This window comes from Scomber japonicus, chromosome 8 (assembly GCF_027409825.1).
Source record: "Scomber japonicus isolate fScoJap1 chromosome 8, fScoJap1.pri, whole genome shotgun sequence".
Taxonomy (NCBI): Eukaryota; Metazoa; Chordata; class Actinopteri; order Scombriformes; family Scombridae; genus Scomber; species Scomber japonicus.
The window spans coordinates 30,257,502-30,282,101 of record NC_070585.1 but is presented as its reverse complement, the minus strand read 5'-3'; the positions used below and the strand labels follow the sequence as shown (position 1 = coordinate 30,282,101).

The window sequence follows — 24,600 nt, the reverse complement described above, 5'->3', positions numbered from 1 at the left end:
TTGCAAAGAAAGAAGAAATACATTTAGCCGTCAAACACACAGTCAGGATTGATTATTTACTCAGAAACTATTTAATGTGCGAAGGTCAGAACGAGCTGTGTACTGGTTGACCTTTACATAAGGATATTTCTGGAGATGGATTTTTAGAAGTATTAGTGTTTAGACATTGTTACATAAGTGCATTTTACTCTTAATAAAGACTAAAAGGTGCAGTGTTACGGGGTTGGAAGAGTGCCTGCTTATTGAAGGACGGTAAAACTTTTTGCCCCCGCTTCGGATACTTTCTCGAACTTCCTAGGTGAATCCGATAAGCCACTGATCTTCAATGACACATAAGGCACAGTTCTTTGTAGTACAATCATTAACTTTCCTGGAGTGAACAGGTGAAAAGGCCTTGTCACTGTGAAACAATGAATCGTTCGGCCTCAGTTTCCAAATCCTTGACATTAGCAAGTCGGCAGTTTTTTTTTTTTTTCCATTATAAATCAGCCTCTCCGCAGACTAAAAGGTCCCTTTCTATATGGTATGAATTAAATTATGGGGCCCATTTGGAAAGAGGTTGAAGATTTACATTTTTTTTTCTAGGGGGGAAGAGTACAATCTTTTGTCATTCCAATGGCGTACGGCTCCATTTCAGCCAAACGACTTCAAATTAATGGCGCCCATTTGAAGGAAGGAAGTAGAATTTCATTTGAGATTCGGAGATCATTTATCCATTCCTGTGGGGTTACAGCTCCATTTCTGTAGCTGAAGTCAAATCATTATAAAGGGACAACGAATCCATTTGGAGAACTTTGTTACTAGATTGGTTCATTTCATTTAGAAGTTGGTCAAGTCATTCTGGAATATTCTGCAACTAACCACCAACCTGTTGCCCGACAGAAAAGAAAGAAAAAAAGTGTGATTTCCATGAAGGCCAAGTGAGCTATAAATCAAAAAAAAAAATGAAGCCAGTTTGACATGTAGTCTTTTGCATTCTCCCTGCCCCCCTCCCCCTCCCCCTCCTCCTCCTCCTCCTCCTCTTCCTTCTCTCTGGCCTCTTGCATCTCCTGTAGTGCATTTTGCTAGTCTTACTTCAGCTCCTCTTTGACAGAACTGCATTGCAACCCTCCTCCTCCTCTTCCTCCTCCTCCTCCTCCTCTTCATCATCTCAGTGCATCGCCTCTCCTCTCCTGCCCGCTGCAGTATGGCAGTAGATTGCACCTCTACAGACTCGTGCATCCCTCCTTCCTTGCTATTGCCTTCACAGTATGTTGCCTCTCCCGCCCCTCTCCCCTCTGCCCCCTCCTAAGTCTCCCCCACTGCCATACACTCACCCCCGCTGAGTGTTGGCAGCAGTGCGACAGCTTAGATAATCGAGCCTTGCTGTCTTGTTCGCTCCTTGATAGACAAAGCGGTTGTTTTCCTTAATGAGGACAAACAACGTATAGTTATTACGTGTTGTTAGAATATGCTGTGTTTAATTCTGATCTTTTTTTTATTAGACCCCAAAGGCTCCAAAAATGAAGCTACTCACAAGAAAGGTACTTTCCTTTTTCTTTTTTTTTTTCCTTTTTCTTTCCTTTTTTTTTCTTCTTCTTTTCTTTTCTTCCCTGACCATGGTTTTGTGTTTGTCACTCATGCAATGATGAGGCATTTTCCAAACGTTGACAACACCAGGAATGTTCGAGAAATGCCTTTTTGTGGTTTTAAATATATAGACATTGTGTTGTTTCTAGGTTCTGTGAATTTAAATGGTGCCAATTTGATTGCTTAGAAATCATTGCAGAACATCTGTTGACAGGAGCAATTAAGCAAAAAAAGTATTTGTCAGACATCAGCAATAATTCAAGCTTTACTTAATTCATTGTGTTGACACAGACATTTTTTTCTCCCTTAATGCCACACATAATTGTTTCATTAGTGGCAAAAAAAATGTTGGAAAAAATTGCCCAGTATAATAACAGTTAATTCAGATATGAAGCCTTTTATGCCGGGCTCAGGTGTGTCTGTGTCCTGGCACTTCTCTCTGGCAGAACAAGGCTTTTTCTGAAAATGTAAATATTTTTTTCTCCCTCATGAAGGCAAATTCAGACATAGAGGTCTTTCTATCTCGGCCTGTCTCTAACGTACTTCTATCAAATCACTGTGCTGGTCAGAAAGTTTTAAAACTGCAGCGATACATTGTTTTATAACCAGCCTTTTAACACTTAATCATGGCTAATGTGCAACGTTAAATGTAATGGAGATATATGACGCAGGCTATCAATTGTGTTAAATATAGAAGCTATTATACTCAAGTATATTATGGAGAATAGAATAAAAGCTCAAACACTAAAATAATTGTACACTTATTTTATGTAACTAGGAGATTTCCATTGAAAGTAGGAATCTCTTTTATTTAGGGAGATCTGGCCAAGACAGGAAGCAGCAAAATAAAACACAAGAAAAAAAATTACATAAATGAAATGCATAGGAAGGAAATGAAAAGGGAAATAGCTAGAAAGCAGCTGAGTAGCCAGTTAAATTAAAAACTTTTACATCTTAGAGAATCTGCCTTTAATTTATTTCATTTTAGATACAAAAACTTTTAACAAGATTCATTTATTGAGTTTTAAATCATTCTGCAAATGACTCCATGCTCTGAGAGTATAATAGACAATTACCCTTTTTCCAATTTCTTTACGTGCATTTGAGACATAAAGTATTAAGAAAGTCCTGAGAATGCAGAGAGTATACTGCCCAGCACAGTCCTGCACTTCTCTGCATGATAAAACTCAATGGTAGTATACTGTAGGAGCAGACCAAGAATTGACTTTATATATTTAAATGTCAAATCTTAGAGGTGGCCATCTTACCCAAGTGTATAAGTCACAGTGGTGAGTCAGAGCTTTGCCAACCATATGAAGGCACTCAGCATAGGTGTGCATATATGAAACATCATCACAGTGTAACAGATATAAAGTGGTGGCAACAAGTCACTTTTTTACATTAAAAGAAAAAAGCTATTATAAATTAAAAGCTATTTTTAGCCTCAGCATTTTCACCAGATACTGAACTTCAAAGTGAGGGAGGTATTTATAAGAATTACCAATACAATTAGCATATAACATGTTTTTACCTAGATACAGTGTCAGATAATAGACCATCATATCTAAAGCACTGAGTTTTAAAACAAAGAGTGATGTAATGCAATATGCTGCTTTGCTTTTGCAATAAGTGCAACAGAAATGTGGTTTACTACATTCAGTGCAAGTGGAGATTGAGAGAGGCTGATTTTGAGACCCAGGAGAGTTAGAGAGATAGATTCAGAGGATCAGAGCAGATTACATCCCAATTATATCCTCCAGGAAATAGATATATCATTATAATCTTCATAAAATAAAGGTTGTAAATGCATTATGTAAATACGTTGCTTTACTTCAGTATGAATGTTAAAATAACAAAAGACATGTTAGTGAAAGCAAATGACACGTAATACTGACGTGGACTGACATGCTGCCATCTTGGATTCACCTTATTTAACCTGATAGTCACAGTCGAGTTAAACAGCTGAAAAACAACAGCCAGAAAAATTTCAAATTAAAATGAGAATGAATGAAGTGGAAACAGATTTACTCAGTGAAATATGAACCAATCTGACAGCGACTATGCTGATGTGATGAGGCTGTCGACTAGTGTATACCTTAAATTATACTTTAACTTATTTCTAACAGCAGTAAACACAGTTCATACTCACAATAACATTGCGGACAACTGTACTGTAGCTTTAGTAAAAACAAGTAAGGGCAGTAAAACCTCTAGAGGACTATTTGCATGTGTCACCAACCAGCCATTATATGTGACAGCTGGGAACTAACATTACAATAGTAGAGATCCTGACTCAGCACAACCTTCACTAAGTTAAAATGAGGTTTTTTCACAGTAATGTTCTGTAGAGAGAAACAAAAACTTTAAGCATTCAATATGTCTGTTGGGCATCTTTCCAAACTCACCCTTTAGAGGGACTTGCCCATAGCCTATAGTACTGTATATACCTAAAATAGTACATATAGTATAGTCTAGAATAATATATATTGTATTTAGTGGAGCCTAGCAGAGTGTAATCTAATGTGTTACAGTACAGTACATCTAAAGGGATAATACCCTCTTTTATAATACTATAGCTAAGCCTCAGTGTTGCTGTCCTTGTCTACAGTACAGTTAATACTTTACTCTGACCTGTGGCAGCACACTGAACACCTCCGAGCTGTGTGTCTCATACGGTCACGTTAATACAAATTACCAAGCAGAACCTGGCAGCTAATCAGAATTAAACACTCTCAATGGCCATGGCAGAAAGGATATAGTAGTATAATGTAAATATAGTACAGTATAACATAAGTAAGTAGGTAATAATAGTGTGTAATAGTGTACAGTAGAGTGTAGTATAAAACATATATAGTGCATTATATTACAGTATAGTTTAGTAAGAGTCAGTTATTTCTGGTATAAAATAGTATTTCCTGAGTTTTCTCTCCTTCATGAAGGCACATTCAAACAAACAGCTGTCTTGCCTGTGGTATATAGTCTATTACTGTACTCCACTTCCAAATTATTAAGCTGGTCAGACAGTATAGCCGAGCACAGAGCAGTACAGTCAATACAGTCCAGTAGATCAGAGTACAGCTACATATTATAATGCAACATAGGATTAAACTAGAATCACATCTCTCCATTTGTTCTGTGTTGTTTGTTCCATGTTGAAGAATTCCTCTCAGCTCTACTGGCTCATTAGCTTTACATGCTAACGCTCGTAGCACAGCAGGCCCTTTACACAGTGGCTCCTGTCACTCGTAACTAATGTGTGTGTGGCCCTAATTTGCATGCACAGAGTGGAAGACATAGGAGAAACCCCCCCGCCCCCCTCCACACACACACACACACACACACACACACACACAGCATCTGCATCCGTCCTGCAATTAGTGCTGCAGGACTTTCCAGACAATTACAGTTGGTGATGGAGCAAACAGCAGAGGTGATGCACTGGGCAATCTTTTTGGGCAACGCTGCCAGAAACAGTTGAGAGAGTGCAATAGGAGTTATTAAAGGTTATTACAATGTTTTCTGGCAACACAGCGACTCATTATAGAAACAATGTCCAGGGAAACATCATTGAGGTTCCTTTATCTGGAAAAGTTGACTCGGGTCGAACTGTCTTAAGAAGATTAAAAACAAAAAAAAAGAAATCATCCACATTACAGCAGATATGATCCTTTTGTGTCCGTTTACTCCGGGTGACTATTGAGAGGGACTCTGTTGGTTTGCAGACTAAAGACCCCAATTATCTCCCGAGCTTATTCCGCTGGCCAATACTGTCAGCTTCACAGGAGACGAACATTTTATATTAGCAGGCAGAAGCCCGTCTGCTTCCAGGCTGCTGCCATGCATAACTTACCCAGTGGCTCAGCAGAGGAGAAGACAAAAAAAAGAAAAAGAAAAAAAAAACTGCAGAGCTAATAAGAATTAATTTCTCATTTCAATGTTCAAATAGAAGGGAGACTAATTATAGCTTAAGATAATAGATGTGTTAGAGAGAAAGACAATCAAACGCAGACAAAATACAAATGTTTGCAATTATTAAGGTGGTATTAACATGTTTTCTGTGCCTTTCTCTCCTGTTTATAATGTATTTAACTGTGTGTGAGACTTTAAAATGAGCTAATTCCAATGGAGGCGACATACACAACGAGTGTTTAACAATGTTAGGAAGGTTTAACATGTCTAAAGGGAACATACAATCATTTTATACTTCCTCTGTACTGCCACAGAGGGATGTGACTTCAGACTTGTTGTATGATCTTGTGTTATATAGTAATTATTTGAATGATATTAGAGGGTTATGGTTGATTGTAGACAGTGAGATGTTATAAATGACCTTATTGATAATGTGCTACAGCTTTTACACAGCTGTCCCATTAAATGATTCACAGTGTGTTCGGTCATTGTTGGCAACGCTGCAAATCAAGGACAGTACTGCTGTGTGGTCATATTGTATTTGTGTGTACTTTTTGCATAAAATCAATGCAGTATATTGATTTTCAGGCATTTAATATGATGCATTAACTAAAAAACAGACATTTTAGTCTAATTATTTTATCCATGAACACGTTTATCAAGTGAAATTGATTTCCTACTATTTATATATGACAAGATATTGATATCAGGAAGTAAAATTGCATGTCAGAAACTGATATTTTTAGATGTATTTTAACACAGATATCCATCATATATATTTGACGCATCGTACCTCTGTCGTCTTTAATTCTCAATTCAGGACTGCCAAACTGTGTTGTGTGTATATGCATTATTAATAAGCACTCCTGTTGTTAGATGTCCTCTATCTGGTTGACTTACTTTCTTCACATTAGTTTCTATTGTCAGGCACAATTTCAAACTTTCTCCAAAAAACATCTCCTGGTTGTGAGATGGAGAAATCAGCTCATTTAACATGGACAAAAGACAAATATTTAGTTTTACATGCAAGAAATAGTTATATAAGTTAGTATTCTAGTCATATGTTTTATAGGATCATCTCAAAACAAAAGCAAAATCAACCAGGTGGAGTATTGATCAAATCATGAGCCCTAACTAACATAATTTGACCTCCGATTTGACCATCAGATCCCGCGTTAAATCACCTGAACCCACTCTATTGATTTAAGAACTTCTCGAAAATAATTTGACATGCTGAGGATTAAAGCTCATCGATTTCCTCTGATCATGTTTCTACCTCTGCATAGCCAGCAGTAAGAGAGTATTTTATTTCCTTCTGCTGGTTTTTACTTGATTTCAGTCAGTATCAATGATTCAATGACCCTCCTTCAATCCTTGTATGTGTAATGGCAGCTATTGACATCCACGCGGGCTCTTTATCGTCAGTAGTGACTACCGAGCAGTGTGTGCAGGAGCGGCTCTATAATCTGCTGAAACGCTGGTTGGGTTTAGGCAACTTTGGTGGAAGTGTCAGCTCTAGGAGAGAAGGAGGGGGGGAGGGCAGCAGAGGAGACATGAAGGGAAAAAAAAGATTACATTAATGTAGAAGGCAGAGAGGGAAAGATGTAATACGGAGGAATGTAGAGGGGGGTGGGGGGGGGCGATGGAAATGAAGGGAATGGAGAGGCAAATGTAAGGAAAGGACCTAGCAAATCTAGTAAAGAAAAGGGTCAGGAAGGAGAAAGACAAATAAGAAGACAACAAATTAATTTAATTATACAGTTTAGAATAATGAGAAGTAACAAACTCAAAGGACGGTAAAAAGGGAGAGGAGGACAAGAAAGGAAGTAAGAAGAGAAATGACTCACAAGAGACAAAAAAAGTTAAAGAAAGGATGGTTAGGAAAAAAAAATAGTGACGATGAAGAAGAGTAGCACAAAACAGAAAGACAGAAGGAGAAGAAAACAAAGAATAAGCAGAAGAGGAAACAGGAGGACAAACCCAAGGGACAGCAAGAGGAGAGGAAGTGAATGAAAGAATCAGGAAAACCAAACGTGGAGACCTGGAAGCAGCGAGATGTAGGAGGAGAGAAAAAAGATATAGGAACGAGGACACAAAGAGAAGAGGGGGAGGAGGAGGATGAGGAGGATGAGGAGGAGAAAGAGGAGATTTCTCTTCCAGCATGTTCAGCAGAATCCAGTCAGCAGGTCAGGGCCTGAAGCCTCGCCATGGCCGCCGGCAGCAGCCGTTCTTCCTGATTAGAGGCTCTGCTGTGCTCCTTCTGTTGTGGGATGTTCGGCACATATTACACACAACTCACCTCCTTGCTCCGGCGCTTTATGCAGATTAATGTTAGGCCAAGGGATATTTGTCTGCTAACAGATTCTGGGCTCTCCTTCTCCCCCTTCGGTGGCGTGCGAGAGGCCCAAGGATTCAATCTGTCTCTGTAGATTTATGCTTATCCAAGTGGCCGGTTTCATGGAGGATGGCTTTGTAATATGATTGCATAGCGCTTGAGAAAGGTGACACTTTAATGTGACGACTGCAGGTTGGAGCATATTGCGGTTATTTTACTTTTTTATTGAAAGCAAAAGAGAGGAAGAGAAAAAAAAAAAGAATGTGCTCTGCTGCTATGTAGATTTATGCTTATCCAAGTGGCCTGTCTGGTAGAGAACACCTTTATAATGTGATTGCACAGTGGTGCAGAGAGCTAACACTGCAGAATGATAACTGCAGGTTGGAGAGCACAGTGTGGTTTTAGTGAATGTAAAGCAGAATATCCCCCTACACAGATTAATGCCGATCCAAGTGGCCCGTTTTTAAAGAGTATAATATGGCGGCACTATTCTTTAGAAAGGAAATACTTGAGGTGTGATTGTGAAGGATTTACTCGACTATAGAAATCTCAGCTTTCACACCTGAATCGCTAAATAGAGGCAGTGACTTGTTTTTGTGTTTATTGCCTCCATGAATAAGGTCTGGTTAAATTAAGGCAACGACATGTTTAAGGTTAAAGAGAGATTGTTTCCATGGTTATAATAATCTAATATTTGCTGTGGAGGATGCATCGTGGACTCCTGTGTCAGAGTCAAACATCCACACCTCTCTTCTCTTTTCTCTTTTCTCTTTTGTGTAAGCATGCACAGTTAATATGAGATCTTGTGTTGGGTGAAGCACATTAGATAAAGCCTTTCCACTCTTATAAAGCAGCTTATTAAGATGCAGGGGACAACATCAGCATATAAACAACCACAGGGTTAATTTACTATTATGCTATTCAGTTATTTTCTAGCATGTTTCAGACTTTTATATCACAGCTTATGTCACCTAGCAACCCTCTAGTTAAGATCTGGCCATGTTTAGGCAACTAAAACCAATATACTGAGGTTTCAGAACATTTTAATGGTTAAATTAAGCCAACATTGTCTGCTGGTAGAAGACAGGATGCAAACCGTGGTCTGTGCTATTGAAGTCATTTGTGGTGTAAACTATCAAACATCCACCTCGACCCGTCTCACAAGAATGCATTATTATCTGAAATGCTTTAGATTTCATATCCAAGTCCAAAGAATATTTTTCTCTGCTATCTCAGAAATGCATTAATTAGTCTTAATGAGTCTAACATAGAGAATAATGCATTTTTAACACAGAATGTAACTTTGATGCTTCCTATCGTGTTTTTTCCTTCAAAATATTTAGACAAAAAAGTGAAAGAGGCTACTAACAAATCAAGGTAGAAAAATTGAAGTTATTTGTGATGTAAACTATCAGACATCCACCTCGACCCGTCTCACAAGAATGCATTATTATTTTATATTCTAACATTGTTTCTCATATTATCTGAAATGCTTTAGATTTCATATCCAAGTCCAAAGAATATTTTTCTCCGCTATCTCAGAAATGTATTAATTAGTCTTAATGAGTGTGACATAGAGAATAATGCATATTTAACACATTCTTAACACAGAATGTAACTTTGAAGCTTCATATAGTGTTTTTTTTTCTTTAAAATATTAAGACAAAAAAGTGACAGAGGCTACTAACAAATCAAGGTGACTTTCAATAATTGAACAGCTACATAATCAGTTTAGTAACACTTCAAATAATGAAATGCATGAACATATGAAGTGTTTATTATAGTCACAATCGATCCCTGTGTCTCCGTCTTTATATAAACTCTATAATGAAAGAGCAGAGCGCAGTAGCTCATTAAATATGATGAACTTCCTTTACATACAAATGAGCATGTGGCTATTGAGCGGAGACGTACGGCTATGTGTTACTACCGCTATCAGATATCAGTTTATCTCTTTATTGCTATCCTTTTAAAATTAATTAATAATGTTACTAAAATTGTACGCCAATGAAAATGATAAAGTAGTAACCTTGTGCGTTATAAGGTCAGAATATATTTATTGTATTCTATCATTCTATTCTGCATTGAGAGAAATGAAACTATATAATAAAATAAAAGCTGTCTGAATGCAATAATAATAAAATAGTATTAAAATGATAAAAAGTTTCATTTAATCTTGAATAATGGAAAGAAAAAGACGTGATAATACTGACTCAGCGTGTTTTATCAGTGAGGCTGAGAGGAGTGCATGCAAGTGTTTGTAGGATAAGGTGGGGGGAGGGGGGGGGGGGGTTGGAGTGTGTGTGTGTGTGTGTGTGTGTGTGTGTGTGTGTGTGTGTGTGTGTGTGTTTCTCCACTAATCCCACATGATATCTACCTTCCTCTCAAGATGATTAAAAGCATTGAGCTAACAGCAGAGCGTCACGACACACCGTTAAATCACAGACTGATTTATTGAGCAGATGACCATCTCATAGGCACACACACACACACACACACACACACACACACACACACACACACACACACACACACACACACACACACACACACACACGGGAAAAATGTCCATCTGTACAAAACTCACTGTCAGGCAATCAAACATGCAAATAAACAAACAACAAATAGGACGAATCAAGCAAATATGCATGCTCAGGTTCACACACACAGATACAGAAACACACACACACACACACACACACACTAACACACACACATACACACACACACATTCAAACTTTTCTGCTTCCTCTTCAGTCTCTCTCTGACACACAAACACTCAGCGGCGTCACTGCCTTTCTGTTAATCCATTGGAACAAAGCTGCAGTCACCTCATCTCTGTCGCCGTGTTGCCGCCGTAGACCTGCTATTGATTTCTGTCCCTCTGCGGTGGAGCTGCTGCCAGCCTGTCATGTCCACCCGTCACTCAAAACCTGGCCTGGAAAGACCTGGAACGGCCAACAATGCTGCTTTGTTATTCACTGCAGGCTCAGGCTCAGGCTCAGGCTCAGGTCCCGGTTCTGTTCAAGAGGGAGAGAAGATGTGATATGGTTTAAGTACAGGGAGGGAACAGCACCCAGCTTCAGACTGTCTCTCCTCCATGTTGGTTATACTCTTGTAATTTTTGTACACATGAGAAGAGATAGAAGTCAGGTTTGAATATCGGATTGTCGGTTACAGAAAGAGAAGAAGGTTTATATGTTTGCTTGAGGAAAGTGACCCACTAGTCAGTTTCCACTTCCCTGTTGTCCTCCAGTTAAGGAAGGAAGGGAAGAAGAGGGAGGGAGGGAGGGAGGGACGAAAGGAAGGAAAGGAGGAAGGGAGAAAGGAAGAAGGAAAGAAAGGAGGAAAGGAGGAAGAAGGAAAGGAGGAAGGGAGAAAGGAAGAAGGAAGGAAAGGAGGAAGAAAGGAGGAAAGGAGGAAGAAGGAAAGGAGGAAGAAGGAAGGAAAGGAGGAAGAAGGGAGGAAGGAAAGGAGGAAGAAAGGAGGAAAGGAAAGAAGTGAGGAAGGAAAGAAGGGAGGAAGGAAAAAAGGAAGGAAGGAAGGAAAGGAATGAAGAAAGGAAGGAAAGGAGGGAGGAAAGACGGAAAGAAGGTAGGAAGGAAGGGAGAAGGAAGGAAGGAAGGGAGGAAGGAGGGAGGGAGAGAGGGAGGGAGGAAGGAAAAGAGGAAGGGAGAAAGGAAGGAAAGAAGGACAGAGAAAAGAAGGAAGGAAGGAAGGGAGGAAGGAAGGGAGGAAAGAAGAAACAGTCAAAACAGACGGGGTCAATTTGACCCGGGAAGACAACAGGAAGGTTAAACTTGTAACTATCTCTCAGCATTATTTTATTTTTTGATGGTAAAACATGTGAGTCCAGTAAAAGTCAGATTGCTGCGTCGGTCTCTGAATCACAGAACAGGAAGTCTGTTTACTGTCCTGCTGGGAAGAGCAGCAGAGAGTGCTGATTGGCCAGGTGTGAAAATAAGTTGCAGGTGCTTGTTAAACTCTATTTTTTGGTTTCTCTTCAGTTTGTGTCTATCTTCATGTTGCAGCAGTGCAGACACTAACCATTCACACATCAGACTGTTAGAGTGTGACTGATATCTGAATCAGTATCTGAACAGCAGGAAGTACAGATATGACCAACGCCTAAATAAATAATGATAGTAAAATAATTAAAATGCTGCAGCTGTTATGTGTAATATAATAAGATATGGCTCAGCCTAACAGGAAGATAATATTCTTATTGTCAACAATGCTCCCATGAAAGCACAAAAACCAACAATGTGTGAGTCCGTAACACTCAACCCCAGCAGAGATGTTAGTTCTGTCTAAAGATCTCAATCTGTAAAAATAGCTCCTGAATATATACAGTTCATTTCTTAACCCTTGTGTCGTCCTCCCGGGTCAAATTGACCCTGTCTAATCCCCCTTTCTTCCCTCCTTCTTTCCTTCCCTCCTTCCTCCATCCTTTCCTTCTTTCTTCATTCTTTCCTTTCCTCCCTTTCTTCCTTCCTCCCTCCCTCCTTTCCTTCATTCTCTCCCTCCCTTCCTTCTTTCCTTCCGCCCTTCCTTCTTTCCTCCCTCCTTTCCTTCCTTCTTCCTTCTTTCCTTTACTCCCTTCCTTCCTTCTTCCTTTCCTCCCTCCTTCATTCTCTCTTTTTTCCTCTGTCCTTCCTACCTTCCTCCCTCCTTTCCTTCCTTCTTCCTCTCTCCTTTCCTTCCTTCTTCCTTCTTTCCTTTTTTCCCTTCCTTCCTTCTTCCTTTCCTCCCTCCTTCATTCTCTCTTTTTTTCCTCTGTCCTTCTTTCCTACCTTCCTCCCTCTTTTCCTTCCTTCCTTCTTCCTTCCTTCCTCCCTTCCTTCGTTGACTCGAGGACAACAGGAGGGTTAAATCAGCTGGGCACTGTAGCTTTTTGCAAATGTTGTATTTTTTGGGGACTATTTTCAGTTTCAGTGGCAGTTGAATCTTCTTTCTAGGAGCAGGACAGTGTGTGTGTGTGTGTGTGTGTGTCTGTGTGTGTGTGTGTGTGTGTGTGTGTGTGTGTGTGTGGGATTGAGTTAAACTAAACTACAGCGTGTGTGTGTTCATGGTATTGAAGAAACATAACATACAGGGCTCACTGATGTGTTTTTAACAGTTTTACTTGTATATAGTGTCTAAATGAGACTGTGTGTGTGTGTGTGTTCAAATAATATAAATGTGTTTTGAAATGAAAGTTTATTAGATTGTTTTATTAGAAATGAGTTTCCTTGGCCCATTTTTACTGATCAGCCGGCTCATTTTACCTTAACACTGCTGGTCTAAAAAATGTGGGGTAGCTCATCTTTCAACAGCTGTAGGGCCTAAACAATTATATTTTCTTACATACATTCCAGACAAAAATATTGAAAACAAATCTTTTTAATCATAAGAACACACTCTTTTGTTAGTTTCCCATGCCATTAACCAAAAAGTGGCCCAATTTAGCTGATATCACCCTGTACAGTATAAACAGACGGACTATGGGAGACAGGAAGAGCACACGTGCAAACACCAGCTGACAGGCAAACATACACAAATATTCACACACACACACACACACACACACACACACACACACACACACACACACACACACACACACACTACAGAGACACTGAAAATGCTCACAGGCACGAATGCCAATTTTGAGTAAATATGCATACACACACACACACACGCGCACACACACACACACACACACACACACACACACACACACACAGCCTCAGGTGGTATCTGACCAGGCTGCCATCCATCCATCCCTCCATCCTCTCCTCTCTGCCTTCCTCCCACTTTGAATACATTTCATCTCATAATGAAACTTGAACGCCCCGTGGCTCAAAGAATATGAATGAGAGAGAGGGAGCGTCAACGAAACGAGACAGGAAAAAGAAAGGAGAAGGAGGGGAAGGGTGGGGGGGGGGGGGGGGGGGTGAGAAGTAAATTAGAGAGAAATAAGAGTATGAGGAGGAGGTGGAGTAAAACATGTAACGGCATTTCTCCTCCCTCGATGGCGGAGGGAGGAAAATAAAGTTTTTAGCTAAAGTTCACTCCATGGAAGAAGAGATGATGGATGGTTGAATATGTCAGTGGGAGTAACTTCCATTCCTCATCTCACCACTCCAATTAAAATGTGACAGGAAGTGTTTTTGTGGGTTGTTTTTTTTTCCTCTCGCCACTGATCAACCGCGCTGTTTACTCCCAAACCCAAAAAAAGGGCTTTGTGTTCTATAGGAGACGCCAGGTATACGCTTTTTAACATGTGAGAGATATAACGAGAGCTGTCTCTGTAAATGAAGAGAGATGCTGCACAGGAAGAAAGGCCAAAGCATCTGCATGGGAAGAAAGGAAGGAAGGAATAAACAGGAGGAAGATGCACACAGTTTTTTTTTCAGGTGTTAGATATTACTTTAAAGAAGGTAGACAAATAGAGGAGAAAGGGAGCGAAGAAGAAGGGAGGCTGGAGGGCTGGGGGAGGATGGGGGGGGGGCAGTCTTGTTTCAATAGTGTTTCATTGTAGAGTCAGGAGACGGACGGTGCTTTAATGTTTTGCAGCCTTCCAGCGTTTTCTTTTTCCTTTTCCCCACGGCGTTTCTCAGCCTTGATGTTTATCTCCTCCTCCGTTGTCGTGTCTGGATGTAATGGAGGGAAAAAATGAAAAATAGCAGCAGGAAGAATGAAATATATTCTTTGTCTTTCTCTTTTTTTCCTTTTTTTTTTTTTCTTCCCCCGCCTGTAGTCCTGTTGGTAGATGTGCAGCGTAAATCCTTGAAAGTTTGTTGATTTTTAAGTAGTTTTTTTTTTTTTTAAAGTGAATAAATGATACCAAGACCAGTGCATTAAAAATACACAAACATATGCTTTATATTTATGTATTACTTTCACCATTATGTCTTCTTTAGGCACTGTATATTAATGATGGAGCTGATTCAACATATGTCTCCATCAGTATTTTTCTTCTTTTTTTTTTTTTTTGTAATTGATTGGTTTGGCACAATATTCTCAATATATTTATTGGCAAATTAATCAGTATATTATCCATAAACAGCACGATTCTAGGATTAATTGATTTAAAGATTTAAAGGAACAGTCCAACATTTTAGCATTGCACTTTCTTAAAATCAGGGGAATTATAAGAGTTGGTTAAAAAATAATGAATTAATAAAAAAGTTCCAAGTATCCAAAATCAAGGTAGCACTGGTAAGAATATTGTGGGTTTTAGTGCTTAATCTAGGTCAAGCTTAATTTATATAGCTTTATTTATATTGTGCATTTCATACACAAGGACAACTCAGTGTGTTTTACATAAAAATTGGAAATATTAAAACATACAATAAAAACAGGAAAACCAGATTATGATAAAAAATAAAACAAATTGCCATCGAGATTGAGTCTCTCCCATATCATAATCTCTCACTGTTTATTATAATAGCACACTTTTATGCAGAAAACACACAAATCTGACAACATCTTGATTGTTTGAGTTTGATCAGCACAATTCAGCAACATCTTAACATCAGTACGGTCCAAATCCAAATCTCCTCCCATGATTAAAAGCTCAATTAGAGAACTAATAGAAGTAAAACATATTTTTTGATGATATTAAAATATATCAGTGACTCACAGCGGGACTTCAGACTTCAAATAAACTGCTTTATGTTACAAATGCCATCAAAAGAGCTGCTGGATATCACCTGCAGCACACACACACACACACACACACACACACACACACACACACACACACACAGAGGTATATACTCTGCACTTATGGCTGAAAAGCTTTTGAAGGCCGTTTTCTTACCGAATCAGCTTTTATGACTCTTTCAGCAAACTTTTTTTGAAGTTGAGTAACATTCAGGAATATAAAGCTCTCAAGCTTTTGATAAAATGTTCATTATTTCACTGTTTCACTGTCGAGCCCAGAGATTTATGACACTCTAAAATTCCCAAGGAAACATTTATATCATTTTTTCCCCCCTCTCTTCCTCGCTGGCATTTCAGCTCTGATGTTTATTCATTGAGGATAAGAACAAAATGATCACCTCCTCAGCTGTCATGTCAGGACATAATGGAGGAAAAAACAGCAATATAAGAAAAGAAAAACAACCCTCTTCTTTTTGTGTCTTCTCTTTTTCTTTCTCTTCCCTTGTTCCTACTTGTAAAATGAGCAATGTCTTCCATGAGCATGTGTGTGGGGAATATATATTAGTTCAATAAAAAATAAAACTGCTTTCCTCCCCGGACCGTATAGCCTACAGACGACGCCCTATAAATATTTAATGCCTCACAGCCATTGTGGTATTTTTTTTTTTTTTTTTTTTTTTTGCTGAAGGCAGCTCAATTGCAAAAGAGGCGATCCTGCGTAATTCAGAGTATTATTCATATAATTTGTAGCCTGCGACTTTCCTTCCACCCCTCCCGCTTCTCTTTGCTTTGTTTAGCTCTGTGTCATTTGTTGCTGTGAATAGATTCAGCCTCCTCCTCCGCCGCCGCTGAGGTGTCACTTAGAGGAGCGCAAATTGGGCATCAAGAGACGAGGGAGTTAAATAAAGCATAGGATAGCAGGACAGAGATAATCCCTTGATACCTGTGTTTTACAACCCTCCTAAGGCCTGATAATGGAGCGTACCCCTAACCGGTACCACCTATACTCTTTCCTTTCTCCTCGTAAGAAGCATGAGGTGCGCTTGATTTATGTTGCTTCATTAGTTCCACTTGGCGGTCCAGGTACGCCACAGTGGAGAAGAGAGGCTGGTAATGAAGATGTCAGCAGGGAAAGCTGATGGCTTGACCAGTTAATTGGTCCCTGTAAATGACTTTACAACCATGATGAGAGGTTTGGGAGGCGGGAAAATGCAGGTTTAAAATGTGTCCCCGAAGGCTGATCCATCTGCAGCAATAGTTCGGATAACTATGTGTGAGTTGTTTTGAGTGTCCAGGTTGGAGGAAGATGCTGCTGGAAGGGGGATATCAGGGTGGAGGAAATATAATTATGGTGCAGTGTCATTAGCTGTGGGAAAGAGAGAGACAGAGAGAGAGAGACACAGATAGAGAGAGAGAGAGAGAGAGACAGAGAGACACACAGAGAGACACACAGAGAGAGAGAGAGAGAGAGAGAGAGAGAGAGACACAGAGAGAGAGACAGAGACAGAGAGAGAGAGACAGAGAGAGAGAGAGAGAGAGACAGAGACACAGAGAGAGAGAGAGAGAGACAGAGAGACACAGAGAGAGAGAGAGAGACACAGAGAGAGACAGAGACAGAGACACACACAGAGAGAGAGAGACAGAGAGAGAGAGCCAGAGACAGAGAGAGAGAGAGAGAGACAGAGACACAGAGAGAGAGAGAGAGAGAGAGAGAGAGAGACAGAGACAGAGAGAGAGAGACACACACAGAGACACACAGAGAGAGAGAGACAGAGACACACACAGAGAGAGAGAGAGAGAGAGAGAGACAGAGACACACAGAGAGAGAGACACACAGAGAGACACACAGAGAGACACAGAGAGAGAGAGAGACACACAGAGAGAGAGAGAGAACAGCAGAAAGTTTTGTTAATTTAGGATTGATGAGACTTTAACGTCTGCGTGAGTGAAACTTTGGCTCTCTTCCTCTTCTGGTTTTATTTGATTGATTTCAATTTCTATTCTATTATCCTCCTTTCATTAAACCTGGGCTTTGTTTCATTGCTTCTTTTTTTTTTTACTTATAGTCTCTTTAGATCAGGATATCTCTATTTCATCAGACTACGGACATTCTTACACATAGAAATCAACATGATAGAAGATGAATGTTTGTTTACTGTTGTTTTAATGTTTAGTGTGGTTGCTTAATGCTTTCTCTCATTTAAGATAATCACCATAGCCAGAAGATAATGTCGGAGAGAGCAAACATATGGACCATAAAGAAGTAAAGCTAAATATTATATTCATTATATTCTCATTTCAAGTGGCAGGAAGTGCATCATCGAGGTGTTTTATCTCTTCAGTTTTCTTATTGCAATGATTATAAATGATGTTGTGATGACAGTCTGACCTGAACTTCATCTCTTAGGTCATGTGATTCAGGTTTGGTTTCTTGGTCTGTATCTGCTTTCAGAGAGAATTTATTTGACTAAATCTGGATTTGGTGGGTTTTTTGAGTGCTTTTGGGTAAATTTCTATGTATCTTCAGTTTTTAACCTTTTGGGGTCTCAAGGTGCAGATAAGAAAGTTCAACGTGGTTTTAATTTGATCATCAAGTGTTCCTTTTGATCCAGAGTGCTATTTTTAACCTTCTTCCACCCCTTTATTTAAGTGTTGACCAGTCTGTTTTAAGTGCTCTTATTTTAACACAGACACAATTTGGTGATGAGTTATGGTTTTTGAGACTTTTTTAAGGCTTTTAAACAATATCTCAGACTAGTGGTTAACATGAGTCATGTGGTCGAGAGCCTCTCTGACAGAAAATCACCTAATGAGTCATTCCTTCTCATTAGTAAAATGTGTGAGTTGGTGAGTAGATATGATGCATTGTTCTAGTCTGTTTAGTTGTAGTTTATATGGAGGGCTGATGTGTGTGGATGAGTGGATGTTTATGGGATGTTTTCCATCTAATGAATGAACATAGTTTAGTCTAGTGGTCATTTTTGAGCGGGTGCACCAGAGGAGTAATGTTTATGATGTTTGAAAGTTGTAATTCTGTCAGATTTGTCCTGAACACTGGAGGAAGGTTACAAGTAGTTTACCTTTTTCTCAGCAAACCTAAATCTATAAAACAGGAAAAACTGACACAATCATTTCAGATAAATTGACATATCCCTCCTGTTGTCCTTGAGTCAAGGAAGGAAGGGAGGAAGAAGGAAGGAAGGGAGGGAGGAAGGAAGGAAGGAAGGAGGGAGGAAAGAAGGAAGGAAGGAAGGAATGAGGAAGGAAAGGAGTAAGGAGGGAGGGAGGAAAGGAGGGAGGAAGGAAGGAAGGAAGGAAGGAATGAATGAATGAGGAAGGAAAGGAGTAAGGAGGGAGGGAGGGATGAAAAGAGGAAGGAAGGAAGGAAGGAAGGAAGGAAAGGAGTAAGGATGAAAAGAGGACAGGAATTTAGAAGAGAAGGAAGGGAAGAAGGAAATGAGGAAGGAAGGAAGGAAGGAAGGAAGGAAGGAAGGAAGGAAGGAAGGAAGGAAGGAACAATCAAAAGAGATGGGGTCAGTTTGACCCGGGAGGATGACAGGAAGGATATCCTACATTCGGTTGATCAGATGAACTCATAGATCTTTAACCTCATTCAAACAGTTCTTTATGAATGAATCCAGTATACACTCTAACTCCTCTTCAACTAACAACATCTGGCAGTTTGTCTTCCTCAGTCTCTTAAAAATTAAAATCCTCTCCTCAGACACGCACAGCTCAGCCTCTTCCATCATCAGCTACCAAGTGAACTGTGACCGCTTCCAGTGTGTCAGGACCACGTTTGTTTTTGTGGAAGTTGTCTGAGTCATCATTGGCTGTTGTCGGGGATCAAACAAAAGACACCAGAGGCTCGAGGAATGGCAGCAGTGAAGTCCTGGATTGATGCTGATAAGACGTCCGAGCCTCACTGGAGGCTGGCGGAGAGGAAAGAATTGCAGCGCTGCCTTGATTTGAAGTCGAAGCTTGCTCTGATGAGTCGAAGTCAGTAGTGCCAAACTGCTAAGAATCCAATCAAAGACCAAAGAACGTGGTGTGTCTTTGTCAGAGTGTGTTGTTGTGTGTTATCTAATGTGTGATATGTATTGGCAGGCGTAACACTCTGGCTTGAGGGCAAAGATGGAGGTTTGAGATCCTGGATGTTGACTTGTGAGGCAGATGAAGTGTTTTTAATTGTGTGATGAATGACATTGAATATATTTGCTGGTTCTGTTCCAGTTTTGTGAAGTTTGGGAGATTAAAAGTGGAGCAATAGCCAAAAAGAAAGTTGAGTTTGGTTTAGTAGGATTCCCATCAGCCATTGTGTGAGGCAACAGTAGTTATATAAACCCACAATATTATACAAAAATACAATACAGCACAAAAAAAAGATGAAAGAAAAAGAGAACATGCAAGAACGTAACAATATATATTCAAAGCATACAGTAAAAAAAAACACTAGAAAGAAGAAAAGGAAATTTTAAAAAACAATATTATCCCTCCATTAGTTCAGGATGACACGCATGGTAGTGTTTTATTATATTATATTAATCAGACTTTTACATTAAAACAAATTTACATTAAGGTGAAGAGACAAGCTTCCTTCCTTCCTTCCTTCCTTATTTTCTCCCTACCTTCTTTCCTCTGTCCTTCTTTCCTTCCTCCCTTTCCTTCCTTCTTCCTCCCTTCCTTACTCCTTCCTTTCCTTACTCCTTTTCTTGCTCCTTCCTTCCTTCCTTCCTTCCTCCCTTCCTTTCTCCTTCCTTCCTTCCTCCCTCCTTTCCTTCCTTCTTCCTCCCTCCTTTCCTTCCTTCTTCCTTTCCTTCCTCCTTTCCTTCCATCTTCCTCCCTTCCTTCCTCGACTCGAGGACAACAGGAGGGTTAAGCTGTGTCTTGAATTGTATTTTATCATTTCAACACGGCTCTGTATTTAGGATTTTTCATTTTTCATTAGATTTTAGGTATCGGCATTGTAAACCTTCATTTTACCAGCAGCTTGGTAAAAGATAGGATTCAAACTCTGTTGTCTAAAGTTCAAACCTTTACTCACTAAACTATCCACCCAAACTTTTGTAAAGCACAATAACAACATCGCAGAGCGTTTATTCCTGAACCAAAAAAAAATGGAGAAAAAAAAGAAATTTACTGCAGGGATGCTTCATTTACTTTTTGTCACATTTCTCTTTCAGCTGTGACAGCATCACTCTGTTAGTTGGCAAGCTGAGTCCTGCTGTATTTGTGGTGTGATCAGCCTGTAGCTTTCTCATCAGTCCCAGTTAATGATAAAACAATCTATGTTGCTTAGCCAGTTGGAAAAGATTGAAAAACAATGAGCAGATGTTTCATAATTTTATGATTTCGGGCCCTTTTTGTCTTTTTTTCTATTTGCTTAATGGCATTGTCTCATTTTTCAACAAACAGTAGATTTTTTTTTTTTTTAAAGATGATAATCATACAAGAAAATTATAAATCTATACATACTGTAGTTGCTTTAACTATCAGCTTGGCATTATTGGATTGGAGATTTTCCACTACATTGGCAACAGTAATGCTCCCTGCAGTCTTTATGCACCTGGTATATCATCCTAACATATGGCATTTGGTGGATGTGGCATAACGTGCTGTTTAGTGGATGCTTCAATCCAAAAAAACTCTCTTCCAATATCACGAGTGCATACATTTGTAAATTGAGAGGCTCCAAGTTGGAACGTGAAGCTTTATCTCGGGGGCAGAGATGAGCTGCAAAAAAAAAAAAAATCCAAAAAATGACACAGAAACATCCCACAGGCCTCAAGTCTTGAATTCACAGTTCAACATTGGCTTCTGTGTGTCAGTTTAAAAATCACAACGAGGACGAGATGTTAAGTTGATGCTGGAAAAACGCTCCAAATCTGCTCAGGGATGGAAGGGAGGGAAGGGGGGGGGGGGGAGTGGTGGTGGAAGAGGGCAGAAAACCCGTCGACCTATTAATCATTAAAAAAGCAATTACAGGCACTTCCCTGGCAGGTTTATCAGGCTGTCATCTTCATACCATCTCTATTTAGACCTATCTACTTCCTGGATAACCACCAAACACTCTTTTCTCTATGTCAGCTCTGCATCGAGGTGAAAAATGACTAAATGATGACGACCACAGAACACAACGCTATAAAATATAGAAGAGCTCGTAACCACTGCCAGTGAGTAAAGTGGAGTCGGTTTGTGTCCTAATTGACTTTCTGGAGCCTGTTTAGTGTAATATTTCATAATATTCTACTAAAAACATATACATGCAATATACAGACAGATTAAAGCTGGTGATGTTGCAAGTAGGCAGCATGCACCATAGACTCCTCGGCCATTAACTTCACCTAAAACTCACCTAAAAAGAAAAACACATTGCCAACCTTGTTATAAGATTAAGTTAGAAAGTATTTCAATCAGCTAGTTTTTTAAAGTTTCCTCAAAACTTCCAGATTAGAGAAGAAATTCATGTTTGGAGACACCAGCATGCAAAAAAAGGACAATTAAGCGCACCTAAAACAAAAGTACCGTAATTTCCAGACTATGAAGCGCACCGAAATATAAGCCGCACCCACTGAATTTTTAAAAAATATTTATGTTGAACATAAATATGCTGCACATGTCTATAAGCTGCAGGTGCCTACATTGAAACAAAGGAACTTTACACAGGCTTTAAAGTGATGGTTCAGTGTAATTTCGACCTAGTGATATGCACCATGAGGTCTATCTAATATAAAATAGTTGAGTTAACTTAGCACAGGCGCTAACGGGACCACCAGTGTATCTGATAAATGACCCCACTAATAATGCCTGGACTGTTATAAAACTTCTACAGTAATACAAATAGGGTCTCTACTCATAAATCGATGCATTGGAAAGTTTGTAAGTACACCAGGAGTTTATTAAAATAACACTTACCTGATGGCTTTTACTCTGCTGCTACTGCTAAAGCTGTAAACGTTGTCGAAATACCACGCAGTCTCGCGATATTTTGACAAAGCTTGTGAAACCGGGAAAAATCCATAAATTAGCTGCGTCACTGGAAATTACGGTAATGTATTATAATGCTACAGAACGGTATATATTGTTTCTAAAAGTGTTTGTGGCATGCAGAGAAATCTAATATGATCTAATACATGATAGACAATAAATGAGAGACACCAAATAGGTTTCATTAACAGCGTAGTGAGACTTAATTTACAAGTTAGAAGGAGCTGTTACCAGGCCTCTATGTTTATGATCACACCACCTCCATATCAATAACTATCAGTAGCTATAATTGAAAGATACTCATTAACACTATATTGCATTTAACAGCAATATTGAACAAGAAAATATGAGTAAATAGGCTTTAAACTCTGGGATAGCATTAGCTGCTCGGCTAACAGGAAGTAAAGAAAGCTCACAAACACGTAGCTGCTGTTTTTACCGACTTTAAAGAATCTCCTCACGTCCATCCCGTTTTTTAAGCTGAATCTCTGCAAATGAGTTTTGACGATGTTAAACACTAATGTTAATTACTTGTGGATTATAATTAAAACCACTGATGCTAAACTCACTCAAAAGGGAAATTTCGACGCTATAGCTAATTTACAAATTCATTCAAGTCAAACAGTTTGATGTCATGAGCTAAGATTATTATATATATATTATACTGAAGATCAGCAGTTCAATCCTAGAGCATCCTTGAGGTGTCCTTCAGCAAGATACTAAACCCCCAAATTGCTCCCGATGCTGCACCAGCAGTGTGTGAGTGTGTGTGAGTGTGTGTGTGTGGATGTGCATGCGTGATGTGATGGCACTTTACACAGCAGCGTCTGCCACCAGTGTATGAATGTGTGTGAATGGGTGAATGATGCTGACATGTATTGTAAAGTGCTTTGAAAGGCACTACATTAATATATACATATTCATACTGCAGTTCACAACATATTCTACACGACATCCACAGATGCAGCTGAGCGTCTCTACGAGCTCTGCTGATACTACTTAGAGCTTTCTAGCTGGAAGGAACCAAGTAGCCTAAACAGAGAGGGGGGGTCTGTGTATGTAGCAGTTAAATATAGATAAAAAACATGCAGCAACGTTACCTATATCAAGAGCTTTCAACCAATCTACCCCTCACCTTGGGAACTCTCTCCCACCAGACATTCGCACTTCAGACTCTGTCTCCACCTTTAAATCCCGCCTGAAAACGCACCTATTCAGAACGGCATACTCTGTCTCTCACTGACTTTGCAATCTTCGTTCTTATTTATTTATTGTATTAATGCACTTTGTAGTCACATTCATATTTATTACCTGATATATATTGTTTGATGTACTGTTGTGTTATATGAGCCTTGTAAGGAGTCCTTGAGTGCTTTGAAAGGCGCCTTTAAATAAAATGCATTATTATTATCATTATTATTATTATTATTATTATATTATCAAGGTAATTAAACTAAATTTGAGGGGGCTCAACGCCTCTGGTGCTGACTATGTTATCATATTGATTATAGATTATAAAATAAGATGTATTTCAATCTGCTAGTTTCTTCATATTTCCTCAAAAGTTCCAGATCAGAGAGGAAATCTGAGTTTGGAGACAGCATGCAAAAAATCAAATGCATTGTTAACCCAAAGAACTGTACAAATAGTTTCTAAAGGATTAGTTTTGCATGTAACACACAGGAAATGTAACTGGTAGGGTCTCGGGGGGGATGTTTAGAGCATTTCTACAGTAAGAGCTGCTGCAGTGGCTGCAGTTACAGAAGTGCTGAGAGGCTGAGCCGACTCGTTTGTTTCACCCTGCTTTATTGCTGTTGTCACTTGTTTTTAATGAAAGTGGAGTTCAGCTGAAGAAGGGGGGGATTTATTCGTGCCGACGCACCTCAGCAGGACTTCAGCACAGTCGCTGCCCTTGATTAGCCTCCCCAGCGTGTGTGTGTGTGTGTGTGTGTGTGTGTGTCAGCTAGTGTTTGTGTGTCTTTGAGAGATATTAGTGTGTGTATATTTGCTGAAAATACACACAAATCACATGCTAAAGGCTTGTAGAGTAGAAATGTGTCTTATAAGAACAGTCAGGATAACTTATATTCATTTTTCCCATTTTCAGTGCAGTTTTATGACGGGTAGTGTTGATGATTTAGTGAGTTTAA

General features: G+C 39.4%; 1 protein-coding gene across 1 annotated transcript in view; it reads left to right on the top strand.

The window, feature by feature from the left end:
• The window catches only part of glra1 (glycine receptor, alpha 1), a 159,536-nt gene that overhangs the window by 43,805 nt on the left and 91,131 nt on the right, over positions 1-24,600 (top strand). Inside the window, exon 4 of the mRNA XM_053324163.1 lies at positions 1,485-1,523. Within this exon, the coding sequence (XP_053180138.1) occupies positions 1,485-1,523 (39 nt within the window). The remainder of the gene's footprint in view (positions 1-1,484; positions 1,524-24,600) is intronic.